Source organism: Podarcis filfolensis (assembly GCF_964270895.1).
Source record: "Podarcis filfolensis genome assembly, chromosome: 1".
NCBI classification, from domain to species: Eukaryota; Metazoa; Chordata; class Lepidosauria; order Squamata; family Lacertidae; genus Podarcis; species Podarcis filfolensis.
Window position 1 is genome coordinate 12,677,715 of NC_139604.1, and position 15,270 is coordinate 12,692,984.

Genomic DNA, 15,270 nt, shown 5'->3' on the forward strand with positions numbered 1-15,270 from the left:
CGGCGCCGCTCACAGCCTGAAGGAAAAGGGGAGGAGCTTCCGAACCCGGAAAAAGCTGCCTCGCCTTCTTTCCTTAGGCGGAACCTCTTGAGCTGGGTTAGGTTTCCCTGACGAGCTTAGCAAGAGAGGACTGGCTTCCGCTTCCGGTTAGGCTCCCTGAAGTCCTGCTGAAAGGGGTCACCGAGCCTCCAGGTATGGGATGGTTTACAGGTTCCTCCTGCTTTTAACGTTTATTTCTCCGCCCCGCCCCCGCGGCTCCCCTTTTATGTTCCCTTCCGAGACTGGGAAGCCTTGTTCCTTGCCCTAATTATCAGGGTCACCGATAAAAGACCCAAGGCTTTCGAGGCGGTGGCTGGCTGCAGTTCGACCTGTTCTGAACGGGGCTACTCAATACATCACGGTAGTTGATGCATCTTGAAATCAAAGGCATCTTAGTAGTCCGTGGAATACCTTTAGTAACGGTCGGTCGATTAAGCAGATCTGCCTTGCAGGGTTGTTGGGGAAACCCAGCCAGACGGGCGGGGTATAAATAAATTACTATTACTATTATTATTATTATTATTATTAGGATAAGGTAAAAGACATCTATTGTCTTTGTCCATGGAGTTTTCTTGGCAGGGATATTGGAGTGGCTTGCCGGTTCCTGCTCCAGGTGGATCACGTTTGGTCAAAACTCTCCACTATGACCTGTCCATCTTGGGTGGCCTTGCACGGCATAGTTCATAGCTTCTCGGAGTTATTCGAGCCCCTTCGCCACAGCAAGGCAGTGATCCATGAAGGGGTTTTCCCAGTAGTGATGTATGGAAGTGAAAGCTGGACCATAAAGAAGGTTGATCGTCGAAGAATTGATGCTTTTGAATTATGGTGCTGGAGGAGACTCTTGAGAGTCCCATGGACTGCAGGAAGATCAAACCTCTCCATTCTTAAGGAAATCAGCCCTGAGTGCTCACTGGAAGGACAGATCCTGAAGCTGAGGCTCCAATACTTTGGCCACCTCATGAGAAGAGAAGACTCACTGGAAAGACCCTGATGTTGGGAAAGATTGAGGGCACAAGGAGAAGGGGACGACAGAGGATGAGATGGTTGGACAGTGTTCTCAAAGCTACCAGCATGTATGACCAAACCGCGGGAGGCAGTGGAAGACAGGAGTGCCTGGCGTGCTCTGGTCCATGGGGTCACGAAGAGTCGGACACGACTAAACAACAAAGGACCCCTGGATGGCTAAGTCCAGTCAAAGGCAACTCTGGGGTTGAGGCGCTCATCTCGCTTTTCAGGCTGAGGGAGCCGGTGTTTGTCCACAGACAGCTTTCCAGGTCATGTGGCCAGCATGACTAAACTGCTTATGGCACAATGGGACACCATGATGGAAATAAGAACGCACGGAAACACCATTTACCTTCCCGCCGCAGCAGTAGCTATTTATCTACTTGCACTGGGGTGCTTTCGAACTGCTAGGTTGGCAGGAGCTGGGACAGAGCAACGAGAGCTCACCCTGTCGCGGGGATTCGAACCGCCAACCTTCTGATCAGCAAGCCCAAGAGGCTCAGTGGTTTAGCTGTGGGGTAACCCTGTGTATGTTCCTTAGTGGAAGGACATGGCATTCTTAGGATACCGTATTTTTCGCTCGATAACACGCACCTGACCATAACACGCACATCGTTTTTAGAGGAGGAAAACAAGGGAAAAAACATTCTGAATGAAACAGTGGATGTATCATTTTTGTGCTTCATGCTGTGGCCACAGACATGTGATCTGATGGTGAATTTGGGGTGACCCAATGCAAAAATCCTGAGAATCCCTGTGGATCCATGCTTTGTAACCACGTTTTTGCACCATTGCAGCCCCAGGCAACAGTGGGTGTGTGATTTTGGGGGGGGCAGGCTGTAGCCATGGACATGCTATGTGCTCTGATGGTGAATTTGGGGTGACCCAATGCAAAGATCCTGAGGATCCATGTTTTGTAACCACGTTTTTGCACCATTGCAGCCCCAGGCAACAGTGGGTGCGTGATTTGGGGGGGGGCAGGCTGTAGCCATGGACATGCTATGTGATCTGATGGTGAATTTGGGGTGACCCAATGCAAAGATCCTGAGGATCCATGTGGATCCATGCTTTTTAACCACATTTTTGCACCATTGCAGCCCCAGGCAACAGTGCGTGTGTGATTTTTGGGGGGCAGGCTGTAGCCATGGACATGCTATGTGATCTGATGGTGAATTTGGGGTGACCCAATGCAAAGATCCTGAGGATCCATGTGGATCCATGCTTTTTAACCACATTTTAAGTGGGGAAGGAAGGAAAAATACAGAATGGACAAGGAGCACGAGAGGGGTGTGCAGAGAAGCAGCTGGCTAAGAATGCAGGAGAGGGGTATAACGGGAGGGAGGAAAGGAAGGCAAAAGTTTTCCCTCACCTACCCACCCAAGCCAGCCAGCTCGCGCTCTCTCTCTCTCTCTCTCTCTCTCTCTCTCTCTCTCCCTCCTGCATGTTTTCAGCAGCACCGGAGCACAGAGACGACACTCTGCTTGCCTGGAGGGGAGGGGCTTTCCCTGCTCTTTGTTCCGTTTGAGCAAACACAGCAAGGAAACAGAGGAGGGTGGGCAGTAAGACCCTGAGGCAGAATGCAGGAAAGCAGCCACTTCCTCTTTTCAGGTTTCCCTTCTCCGAGACGCGCGATTTGATTTTTGCCTGATTTTTTTTGCCATTTGGCTCCAGGGACCACACATTCGCTCAATAACACGCACAGACATTTCCCCTTCCTTTTTAGGAGAAAAAATCTGCGTGTTATAGAGGGAAAAATACGGTACATAACAATGTAGTGTTGGGAGAGAGAAAGCAGAGAGAAAGAAAACCCCACACCTGTTGAGTTATATGCACCTGTGCAGGAGAACAAAAGAGAGTTTCTGGTGGTGCTGTCAGAGAGAATCACCGCAGTGGCTGCTCAGCTGAAGCTAATGTATACACAGACACACAAGGTAGAGCTGTCGGCAGGAAGCAAAGTAAGAACGTGCAGTTCACCGATAGTGGACAGTCCTGCTGTTGGACATTTATGAGTCACAAAATTGTGGAGATGGGGAATTGCATTGCTCACCATATCACAGATACTCATATCAGTAGCTCAACTGTTTTGTACATATTGGTACCGCTACTGATGCAGTTATTATATTGTATAAAATTAGCTTTTTCGCTGCTGGGTTTTTTTTGGGGGGGGGCAGACACATATTGGTTTGAATTGAATTGAAATGTATTGTTTTGAAACTGTATTATACAAACCTCAGAAGTACCAGCTCGGTTAAGCAAGTCTGGATCCCTTGCAACAAAAAGGCATAACTGTGTAGCTGATATATCTATCTAGAAAGGCTTTGAAAAATGTATATTCTGTGATGTTCTGAGTCCTTCAATCCTTATTTACATCATAGTCTCTACTGATCAGAAAGTCTACCAGTATGCCAGCCTGGCAATTAAGTTCACAAAAGTTCCTAGCCCGTCTGTTTGCACATTACTTATGTTTGGTTTCCTGTGACAAGCAAGATTCTCCTCCAGCCACCAGAAAAGTAGCTATATTTGGGCTGCTGTGTACCAGACTTTAGTTTTATTTACAGGTGAAAGAATTCTTTAATGTTGTAATTAGGGTTGCCGTGCTCGTTGGTTGAGTAGTTTGATAATGTTGACTGACCACCTATGCTGAATGCAGTCAAGGGTTGTAAAATATTCCAAGATTGTTGCAGCATAGGTGGGTAACTTCTTAAATATCATTATGGTGTCCTTTGCTAGCAAGGGAAAGACTGGATGCTGCTTGGCTCTACAGCAATCTGAAGAAACAAAGGAGCATATCTAAGTTGCTCCTGCTGCTGCCCTGCTATAAATGAAAGCATATCTAAAGAGGAATAAGAGCAGTCATTAGTGGCAAAGGTTGCTGCCTAGAACAGCCTCCTGATGCTTGACTACTGCCAGCAATGCTGGTTATCTGGAAAACCTTAAACCGGAAAGTTTGCTATGCAAATTCTGGGAATTTGCATCATAAATCATTAAGCTTCCTTTGAAAAACCTCCTGATGCTGAGTGATCAAATTTTGCATGTTTGTTTTGCTTGCGTTTAGTAAACAAAGCTTACAGCTTCGAAATCATCACCCTTGCCTAAAATGCTATTTGCACTTGGCATGCACTCATTGTTCCTAATTAACTTATGAAACAAAGTTTTCCATGGAAAAGTAAAGCACTGGGAGGGGGGGGGATGTGTCCCTCATGTACTGGCTACTGCCTATGTAGTACAACTGCATTTAAAAACTGAATTTTAAAAAAGAAATGGTTGCTGTTTGCTTTCTTCCAGTTTTCTTTTCTTCCTTTTTTTAATGTTACTGCACCTAGTGTATGGGGATATAAAAGCCAAAGAAAAGAACTGCTGTATTAATCATTTTATATTATTTTGACATTTTATAATAATTCATTACTTTAAAAAAAAAAACTTGTCTGTTGTTGAGATCACATTAACTCACTTGCTCTTTGTAACTGGCATAAGTATCACACTTGCTGATAATGAAAACACCTTTTGCTGTTCAGCTGTGTGATCCTATATGTATCTACTCAGAAGTAAATATTGGTGTTTTCAGTGGTGCTTACTTCCGAGTAAGTATTATAGGATTGCAAGCCTATTATAAGGCTTTCAAAACTATTACTTCCTCTTTGGCGATCACTCGTAGCCGAGTAAGATTGTCTTCCATAAACACGGTTTTAACAATGAGTCTGTAAGTGACGGTGGAGGCCAATTCTGGACCCACCTTCCACAGTGGGGACATTGGTTCCCGGGCGGGAGTTGATCACAGTGTGGATTTGCCAAGCATGCCTTCCTCTTAGCACGTTTCTCCCTTGCGTCCTGAATTTGAGCATCTTCAAACCCCATGACACCTTTGGTAAAGGATGTTCTCCAATTGGAGCACTCACAGGCCAGTGTTTCCCAGTTGTTGGTGTTTACACTACATTTTTTTATATTTGCCTTGAGACAGTCTTTAAACCTCTTTTGTTGACCACCAGCATTACGCTTTCCATTTTAAAGTTCGGAATAGAGTAGTTGCTATGGAAGACGATAGTCAGGCATCCGCACAACATGACCAGTCCAACGAAGTTGATGTTGAAGAATCATTGCTTCGACACTGGTGATCTTTGCTTCTTCCAGTACGCTGACACTATTTGACCAGTCAGATGCAAGTGCATTATTACCATTAGGCAGGTGGAGGGGCAGCAGACTCGAAAACGACAACAGGGAATATTAGTTGCTACTCATATGCCAAAAGCTAAAATGTCACCCTTGGTTGTTGTCTTAAATAATTTATTCAAGGACTAAGAGCCTCGTCAGGGCACATCATGTCTTGAGAATATAAATGGTCATCTAAAATTTATTGAAGTACCCATTAAAGTATTTTTTTCTGATCTGTCAAAAGAATGGGAAGACGCCAATTCATTCATTCCCTTTTAGTTTCATTGTTCTGGGTCCCACTCTTGCAAAGTCTTTTCTATGTGCTTATCTAACTGCTGAGTCAAATGAGTACTTTCAAGAGCAGAATGGTGATTATGTCTTATGTACAGATCTGGAGGATGACTAATGCAAGTCAGTACATCTTGTTCGCAAGCAATAGAAGCTCCATGATCTTGTACAGCCGTTCTTGGAATGCAAGCCGTTTAAAAACTAATTTTAGAAGGAATTGTAATTAATAAAGCTTATTAAAATGCAGTTTATTGCAGCTTTGAACTGCTAAACACAATTGGTCTCTTAAAAATGGGGAGTTTCCTCATTTGACTGGAGATAATTTTTAAGGTTGCATTTTTGTACAGTTTCTTTATTTTATTTCATATTTCTTACTGGGCTGTTATTTTAAAAAGAAGAAAGTTTTATTTGCATGGAAAAGTGAGTTCCCTGTGATCCATCTCTTTGTCACATTCTAGTACGTAGTATGACCAAGAAATTGAATTCAAAGCATTACCAGATAGCAATGAGCTCAGGTGGCTTCCATTTAGTTTTATGAAAGAAAACTGATGCTGGTACCAGGACTACAAGTGGATGGACAAACCCCTCGCTCAGTAAACCGGGATCATGAATATATCACACTTCTTTCTTTCCAAAAAAATGGTGGTTGACATTTGCTCCCATGGTAGGAAAAGTAAACCTCTGCATCTTGGAATAGTATATGAATTATTACTTGCCCCCAGCCCTGGGTGGCCCAGTCTCTCTTAAAATGTGGGATGGATGATATATATGATCCCGCTGCCTGCAACCACCCCTTCCTAATCACAGAGATAAAGTTAGTACTGTCCTATAAACAAGTTAAGGCTAGTATTAATGCAATTCATGCGATGATTTTCAGCGAAGGAGGCAGTTGGCTCAGATGTTGTTGTATAGAAACAGTTTAGGGCAGTGGTTCCCAATTAAGGGTCTAGGGACCCCTGGGGGTTCCCAGAACGCACTCTGGGGGGTCTGTGGCTCAATCCCTTACCTCCCCGCCCCAACTATTCTTTTGTCATTTTTGCATGGGAATATCACAAATTTTATGGTCTGTTTTTTAGTACAGTATACCCAAAATCAATTGCTTATTAGGGGCTACAGCACATTTTGTTCAAAAAAATTGCTTTGCAGTGGTGCCTACCATAGAACATGGGTTTTTGTTGGGGGGGGCAGGCTTTTGGGGGGAGCAGAATCTCAGTTTTGTATTGATTTGGGGGACAGCTGCCCCCCTCCCCCCCTTGGCTACACCCGTGCCATAGAGTTATCAAAAATTTTCAAAAGTAGGAGGTCCGTCAATTGGCTTTTGAAAAATAGGGGGTTGTCAGTAATTAGCTAATTGGGAACCACTGGTCTAGGGCCTTTCTAACCTTAAAAAGGTAAAGGACCCCTGACTGTTAGGTCCAGTCGTGGCTGACTCTGGGGTTGGGGCGCTCATCTTGCTTTACTGGCCGAGGGAGCCGGCGTACAGCTTCCAGGTCATGTGGCCAGCATGACCGAGCTGCTTCTGGCGAACCACAGCAGCACGCAGAAACACCGTTTACCTTCCCGCCGGAGCGGTACCTATTTATCTACTTGCACTGCGTGCTTTCGAACTGCTAGACTGGCAGGAGCAGGGACCGCAGCAACAGGAGCTCACCCCGTCACGGGGAATTGAACCGCCGACCTTCTGATCGGCAAGCCCTAGGCTCTGTGGCGCCACCCACGGCGCCACCCGTGACCTTACTGTCACTTAAAAGTAGGTGCCGTTTTTAAAAGTTGCATTTAATCCAGATGTCTTGCCTCAGAGAAGCACTTCCATTGCAGGGGACTCATTTCCATAACAGTCAATGAGCCTTTTGTGAATTAAGTGCTTGCTATGTGAAGTGTGCGAAATATAGTTGTATTGAGTGTCATGTAAATACCGAATTGTACCTTTGACATAACCTCATGAGCATAACCATTCCCTCTACTCCCACTTCCATGCAGTTTTTTTAATAGTACTCCAGTATAACCTTGGCAATACTGTACTGCTGGAGCATTCAAATAGCTAGAGTTTTGACTCTGCATACATTCTGTGTATGTGTGTGTGTGTGTGTGTGTGTGTGTGTGTGTGTGTCTTTCTCCTCCCTTAGCCGTAGCTTGTCATTTAATTGTCCTCAGTGAAATTGTCACAAGGAAGGCTTTCAGGGTAGACACACCCACCCACCCCTATTTATATGTGAATTCAGGAGACAGTTTTTCCAACTTTGTTTGCAAAACAGAACGATGGGGGAGCAAAACCGTTCTTCCCATCCACTCCGCAGCAAATGCTAGAGGGTGTCAGATGCTAAGTCGTGCTTGTGCAAATAGAGCACTACTTAAATGTTCTGCTCAAGTGCTGGGTGGGGGTGTTCCACCCAGTTCTTAAAGGGCCTTAGCCAATTAGAGTATTATGAATAACAGCAGTTTGCTGAGGAATACTTGACACATTTCTTATGTTGCCATTGTGCAGTGGGTGGTCAATTTCCTATTATTTTATAAAGAGTAGTTCTGAATGCAGTTTTATAAATAATCTTGTAAGAGCTGCTTTTCTTTTCCTTTAAATCTTTCTCCAGAAACATGGGGCATGGTCATGAACATGGTCCGGTCAAAGTGGAATATCCTGATCCAAAAGTATGGAAAGTAGAGGGGACTCCCTTACAAGATATCCAAGAAAGGTTGGCTCGGCGTGGTCTGAAGGATCCATGGCTTCGGTAAGAGCTGGCAAAAATACGGCCTTTCACTTGCTTTTGTCAGCCACAGACTTATTGTATAGCAGACAATATCCTCTTTTTACAAGAAAAGATCCAAAACCCTCTAAAGAGGTTCAGGTTGTTTTTTTAAGGTCCGTTCAGGAACACAATCCTCTGAAATACTTAGGATTGGTGTGGAGAACTGTCTTCAGCCCAGGGGCCACATTCTCTTCCAAGGACCATATTCTAGTGGTGAGGGAGATCAGAGGCAAAAGAGGGCAGAGGAAAGAATGTAATTTTTCCCTTTGTACAGTAAGGAAGTTTATACAGGTAGTACCAAGTGAGCCACATAGGAGTTTTGCAAGGCAGGGTGCTGTAATATCTAGGGAAGGGTTTGGACATTCTTGGCAGTGTTTCTCAAATGCGGGTGCCCAGCTGTTGTTGGACTACAGTTCTCATCACCCCTAGCTAGCAGGGGTCAGGGATGATGGGAGTTGTAGTCCAATAACTGGAGACCCAAGTTTGAGAAACACTAGCCTAGCAAGTGTTTCCAGGATAGCATTCAAGCATGTTAAAGAGCTGTTTTTTCAAAGAATGCATCATTCTAAAGTGGCATCAGAAGCTCAATGATTGCAGTAGACCGGCAAGGAAAATTATATGGTTGCTTGTGAATTATAGCTGAATGGATTCTTATTAGAGACCACAAGCAATAAACACAACCTGTAAGCAAAATTGATAATTAAAAGCCACAGAGCTCACAGAAAAGTCTAACTTAAGAGTGGGAAGGAGAGATGGGAAACTTTGCTTCTGTGGACTTTCTTTGCTATCTTAAGATCCAAGCTGTTTTTGGTATCCCTTGCCCCACACTCCATCCCACATTATTCAAGGGGGGGGGGACCATTCAGAGATACTTTGTGGGGGGTTGCAGAGGGGAGAAGACAAAAAGCTTTCCTTCTATGAATTTCCTTAGGTTAACTTCTGTAAGGATACAAGCCTGAAAAACCACAACACTTTTCACTGTAATATTGCTTCAGGATACGTCATTAAATTTGTAGACCAACATAGGCAGTTGTACAACTTGACTTTTCGTTCATCTTTGCTGTTTTCGTTTTGTCTCTAGCAATGAAGCCTGGAGGTATATGGGCACCTTTGCAAAACCTGTCACTATCATGGACGTTCTCCGCAAAGGATTCAAATGGGGATTCACAGCCTTTGTGGTAGCTCTTGCGGTTGAGTATACGTTGTTCCCTCCAAAGAAGGATAAGGGCCAGCACTGAGGATCATTTGTTTTCTCTCTTCCAAGCTACGAATCGATTGCTGTGTTCTGACTTTGCATGAAAAGATGCATATTAAAGTTCTTCAAAAAGGGCATTGTGCTGTCTTTTTCTCACCTCCCATGGGGAAGGAAGGGGTTAAAACGCATCACACACGGATTACTATGCCGTATTGGATTGCCATGGCAAAGCAAAATATGTCTGCCATTGGTTTATTTTTGTCTTAATAGCTTTCTTTTCCATTTGACTGGCCTAGAGGCCAGGAGAAGGAACTAAAAGGCCAACTTTTAGACTTGAGGACTCCTTTGTGTTCTTCCACCAGGAAGTCCTTGCCTATGAGCATACTCCAGATGGCTGTCGTAGCTACTATTATTTGCATTTATATCCCACACGATCCACCCTCCTCCTTTATCTTTACAACCCCCCTGTGAAGTGGATTGGGTTGAGGGAAGGTGACTAGCTCAAGAGAACCCAGGGAGCTTTGGAGCCTGAGCAGAGGTTTGAAACCAGATCTCCCACCATTAACCACTACTCTACCCTGGCTTTCTTCAAAAACAACAACACACGGATGTACGTTCCAGGCAGCCTCTGGGCTTGTTTTTGCCTATTGCTGTACGGCCAAAGATCTCTTACACTACAACAGCTGAACGGAATGCTGCCCTAAGTAAGGACATTTATACAAGCCTAAATCAACCCTGAATCTCATCAAACTGTTTTCTCTTTGTTGTAGAGTGCAAGTTTCCATTTTTCACTCTTTGCTTGCAGGGTTTCTTTGCTTTTAAGTTCCAGAACTTGTCTACTGTTCCTCACTAGCCATCTTGTCCCCAGATTTTCAAAAGCATGAGGCAGTTAAAATTTTGGTAAACCTGGATATAGAGTCGGCTTATAATGCCTTGCCTGTCTTGTGAACATACATTGCAAAATCTGAAATATTTGGAACATACACTTGGGAAGTAGAAGTAGCTTACAGGTGCACAGGGCAGCCTACCTGCGGCTGTTTCAGTTAAAGGTTATCTTTCTCATTTTGTAGTGTTAACCATGGCAACAATTTCCTATACTAAACTGTCACAGCAGGCCTATAATCTAAGATGTCAAATTCTTTAGAGTTAGAATTATAAATTTAGCTTTGTAGAGAGAGAAAATGTAAGTGACATGAAGTACACCTCCTTTTCTTAGTCAACGTTGGGAGAAAAATTTAGATCCGAATAATAGCCACTCCTGCGCAGTTAGCTTAAAAAATGATTTCTCTGCCAAAAGGCACATAATTACATTGGCATCTACAGTGGTACCTCGGGTTAAGAACTTAATTTGTTCTGGAGGTCCGTTCTTAACCTGAAACTGTTCTTAACCTGAGGTACCACTTTAGATAATGGGGACTCACGCCGCCGCCGTGCAATTTCTGTTCTCATCCTGAAGCAAAGTTCTTAACCCGGGGTACTATTTTAGGGTTACTGGAGTCTGTAACCTGAAGCGTCTGTAACCCAAGGTACCACTGTATATGCATATTTTGATTGGGACTCCAAAGGCTTGGGAGTGTGTGAGCATCTGAACCAACACTCCAAAGATGTCTGAGTCAGATGACTCAAGAGACATCCAGTGAAGTTGAATGCTGGAAGATTCAGGAGGCAACAGAAAGCACTTCGTCACACAGAAAGTTGTCAAGTTGAAATTTGCTATCAAAAGGAGGCAGTCATGGGCACCAAGTTGGGATGCCTCTAAAAGAGGACTGGACAGATGAATGGATGATCAGTAGCTACTAACTACAGGGATGCAGGTGGCGCTGTGGGTTAAACCACAGAGCCTAGGACTTGCCGATCAGAAGGTCGGTGGTTTGAATCCCTGCGATGGGGTGAGCTCCCGTTGCTTGGTCCCTGCTCTTGCCAACCTAGCAGTTCGAAAGCACGTCAAAGTGCAAGTAGATAAATAGGTACCACTCCGGCGGGAAGGTAAACGGCGTTTCCGTGTGCTGCTCTGGTGAACCAGAAGCGGCTTAGTCATGCTAGCCACATGACCCAGAAGCTGTACACCGGCTCCCTCGGCCAATAAAGTGAGATGAGTGCCGCAACCCCAGAGTCGGCCACAACTGGACCTAATAGTCAGGGGTCCCCTTTACCTTTAGCTACTAGCCATGATGGCAACCTTTGCCTTTACTATCTTGAGGCAACATGTCTCTGAATACCAGCTGGTGGAAGTTACAGGTGGGGAGAGCACTGTTGCACTCGGGTAACAGCTAATACTCTGTGCTTCCATCCAACTTGGTAAGGACAATACTGCCTCATCTTTACCATCAACTCATAACAGCCCTTTTGAGATCCAGCAGAAAAGTGCAGACATACCCAAGGCAACACAAGTAACCTTCAAGGCCACCCTGGGATTTGAATGTGAGTTTCTCTAGTATCCAAACCAGGAAAGATGACTTGTCATTTTATTTTATTATTACGTTTATACATTGCCTCCAAGGTGGCGTACAAAATGTTCTTCCCTCCTCCCTTTCTTTTATCATCACAACCACCCTGTGAAGTTGCTTGGGCTGATGGAATGTATCTGGCCAGTAACACACAATAGGCTTCATGGTTGACTGAATATTTGAATCCCGATCTTTCAAGTCCTAGTCCAACTTTGCAACCACTACACTATACTTTCAGCTGTACATTTGTTGTGAAACTTTACCTTGCCTTACAACCCCATTCCAATCAGCTGCTACTTTCTTATAACAGGCCCTCTCCTGTATAAATGCATCTTCAGTCCCAGCATCTGCTGTTTGGAGAAGATATAATAATAATAATAATAATAATAATAATAATAATAATAATAATAATTTTTTATTTATATTCCGCCCTCCCCAGCTGAAGCTGGGCTCAGGGCGGCTAACAACAATAAAATAATACAACATTCTAAAATCATTTCATTATAAAATTAATTCAAATCAAATTGATGGCAACCATTGGGCTAGAGTTCTGTGAAGATTGCCAAAGGAGGGAGTCAGGCTGTGCCCTGGCCAAAGGCCTGGTGGAACAGCTCTGTCTTGCAGGCCCTGCGGAAAGATGTCAAGTCCCACAGGGCCCTAGTCTCTTGTGACAGAGCGTTCCACCACATTGGAGCCACAGCCAAAAAAGCCCTGGCTCTGGTTGAGGCCAGCCTAACCTCTCTGTGGCCTGGGGCCTCCAAGATATGACCTGCTGTATGCCTTTTTGGAAAGGATTCTGAGATAGCGTACATTTAAATACTTCCTTGGCTTGCAATATACTGCATTAACGCTATTCATATTCAGAGCACTTCCTTTAAGAAGAATGCATAGTTAAGCAAAGGCTGAAAAGCATATGAAACAAGGCATACTAAACCGCTCACAACATTACAAAAATGCTAGCGTCCCTCCCGGCATACATACAATGCTCTATTACAGATTTTAAGTTTAAGGCTGGGGTTTTTTAAATGTTGCTTTATTTTGAAGAACTTTCGATTCTTGAATAAATTTAGCTGCCTGTATGTAGCCTATAAGCAGCGGCGACTGCCCTGCAAATGAAAACAGCTGTCACACAAGCAGGAACGTGATCACTGTGCAGATCAGGGTTCACAAACACCGATAGCTACAGGGATCTAGAGATCTCACATGTTGGCAGCAGAGCACAACAACATGAGAGCTTGTGCCAGACACAAGGGTCTAAAAATAGAGTGGACATCAGTCAGAACTGGCTGGCTGATCTAAGCAGAAGGCTGGGAAGATACACACACTGCTTACATTACATAGGTTATTTTAATCTTATCTCTGGCTAGTGATGTAACCAACTCAGGACAATGGGGTTGTTGTTTTTTATATTTTGAAATATTCTTAAGATATCCTGGTCCCAGACCATTTCGTTTTATTTGTAACTTTTCAATCGTTTTCAGAGTAGCCTTAAAGATTAAGGCCAGCATTTAGTACTGAACCCAGAAGCAGACAATCAGTCAGTACAGCTGGACAGGGTTGGGGGGGGGCTTAGCAAGGCGACCCCCAACAACCCAGCTACCCCACAGGTAACACCCCACCACCACCATATTATATTTCCCACAATGCCCTGGAGCACCTGACATAGTGAAGCCAGCAGATGGCGATTTAAGTTTCTGAAATGAACCAATAGTGTTTCTCTATTATGCATTTGTTCAATAGCACAATCCCAAACTGAGTATATGCCCTGGAAATATACCCTATTTGGTTCAATGAGGCTTATTCCTCAGTAAGTATACTGTGGGCTGAGACAGCTGCATTTGAACCATGTGGTACATTATTTGTACGCTTGCAAAGGAGACATTAATGACTGAGCATGGATCTTCTGTGAAACATCATTCGTGTTTTTCATTAGACCACTTAGACCCCTATCTCAAAGGCTGCCCCGTTTGATCCCTCTCGCAACTGTCCTTCAGCAGACGGTTGTTTTCAACAAAATAGTTGGCATTAAGATTATGAGCAATGCAATATTTATAAACCCCGATCACTCTCAGCCTGAAGATGTAGAGCCTGGAAAATGCAGTTTGGACAGAGGGTGGTGGCTGAAATTGCAACCCCTGTGGCACGTTAAAGGCACTTCTTTTGAGCATTTCTGCTAGTGGAACAGGGAATTATACCTAGTGATTTGAAGTGCCAATCTAGGTTGCCGGTAATGCTGTGTTATAATAATTTTTAGGTCATATATATAATAAATGTTCATAAATGTACCAAGCAAACACATATATAAATATATAAACCACATGTCCAAAACCCACAGGAAAAGTCCTAAAGCCATTTTGACTCTTTCAGTCACCTCAAATCTTTCTCAAATCTCAAATGCAGAAACCTCCCAATTCTCTCTGTCCTCACAAATCCTGCCTTAAGAGCACATTTAAGGAGTGAATAGGGTGAGCCTGTGACCTGGCTCAGGAATGAAGTATTATCATTACAAAAGAATGGCCAGGTTCCCCAGGTAATCCAGTCAAGTGATCATTAACAGGTAACCTGGCAGACAGGGTAAAAACAAGACACTCAGATTTCTGTTGTAGATGGCCTTTTCTGTGATGTATGTATGATGTTTCTGGGGGTGGTCTTGATCTGCAGGGTGGCAATTTCAAAAGTCTATATAAGGGCTTGCACACCATTGTTCTGGGTTCCTCCTCCCTCCTGCGTGTGGTGAGTGAGGACCCTGTTGCAACAGATCAATAAAGATCAGGCTTACCAGCTGCTTTGCTTCTCAATATTCTCTGATTGGCCTCTGTTATTTTCTCCTACCGATAGAGAACCTACAAAAGGACTCTATATGGGCTCTTGGATACCCCATAAGGGGGAAAGGGCAGATTTTTGTTTACAACAGCTTCTATTTCTTGCCTGGCGCCCCCAGCACCCTCTCAAAATCTGAAATGTCCAGAAAGGTTGGCGACACCTGCAATGGAGGGCTTACTCTCATATAACTCTTTCCAGAATTAATTTTTTCAAGGGAAATTTCTTCTTGGCTGCATTCACAAAGAGGGAAGCCGGCTTCGAACGACGGCAGGGAGCACTGAGATGATGAAGGAGCACTTAAGGACTTGGCACGCTGCCTAGCTCGTCTTCCACTGGCCAGCCAGTTGCAGGATGAAGCGGGCTTCTCTGTGCAGAGACATTGCTCCAGCTCACTAACAATGCTCCTCATGCAAAAAAGAACCTCGGCTCCATAAACAGAGCACTTTTGCTCGCTTCTGTTTCCCTGGTCCTGTTTTCCTGTTTTCTGGCAGCATGAACGTTGGGAATTGGAAACAGATATTAAATTTGACCTCAGACAGGGGCTCTTGCGTGCTAGACTGCTTGCAACACAGTTCTGATT

General features: G+C 44.2%; 1 protein-coding gene across 1 annotated transcript; it reads left to right on the forward strand.

Annotated features, from left to right (window-relative positions):
- Window positions 1-32: 32 nt before the first annotated feature.
- NDUFB3 (NADH:ubiquinone oxidoreductase subunit B3) lies at window positions 33-9,553 on the forward strand. Its single transcript, XM_083573496.1, has 3 exons — window positions 33-192; window positions 8,070-8,207; window positions 9,307-9,553. Exons 2-3 carry the CDS (start codon window positions 8,074-8,076, stop codon window positions 9,461-9,463), a joined length of 291 nt encoding a protein of 96 aa, XP_083429622.1. The 5' UTR covers window positions 33-192; window positions 8,070-8,073; the 3' UTR covers window positions 9,464-9,553.
- The last annotated feature ends 5,717 nt before the right edge of the window (window positions 9,554-15,270 follow it).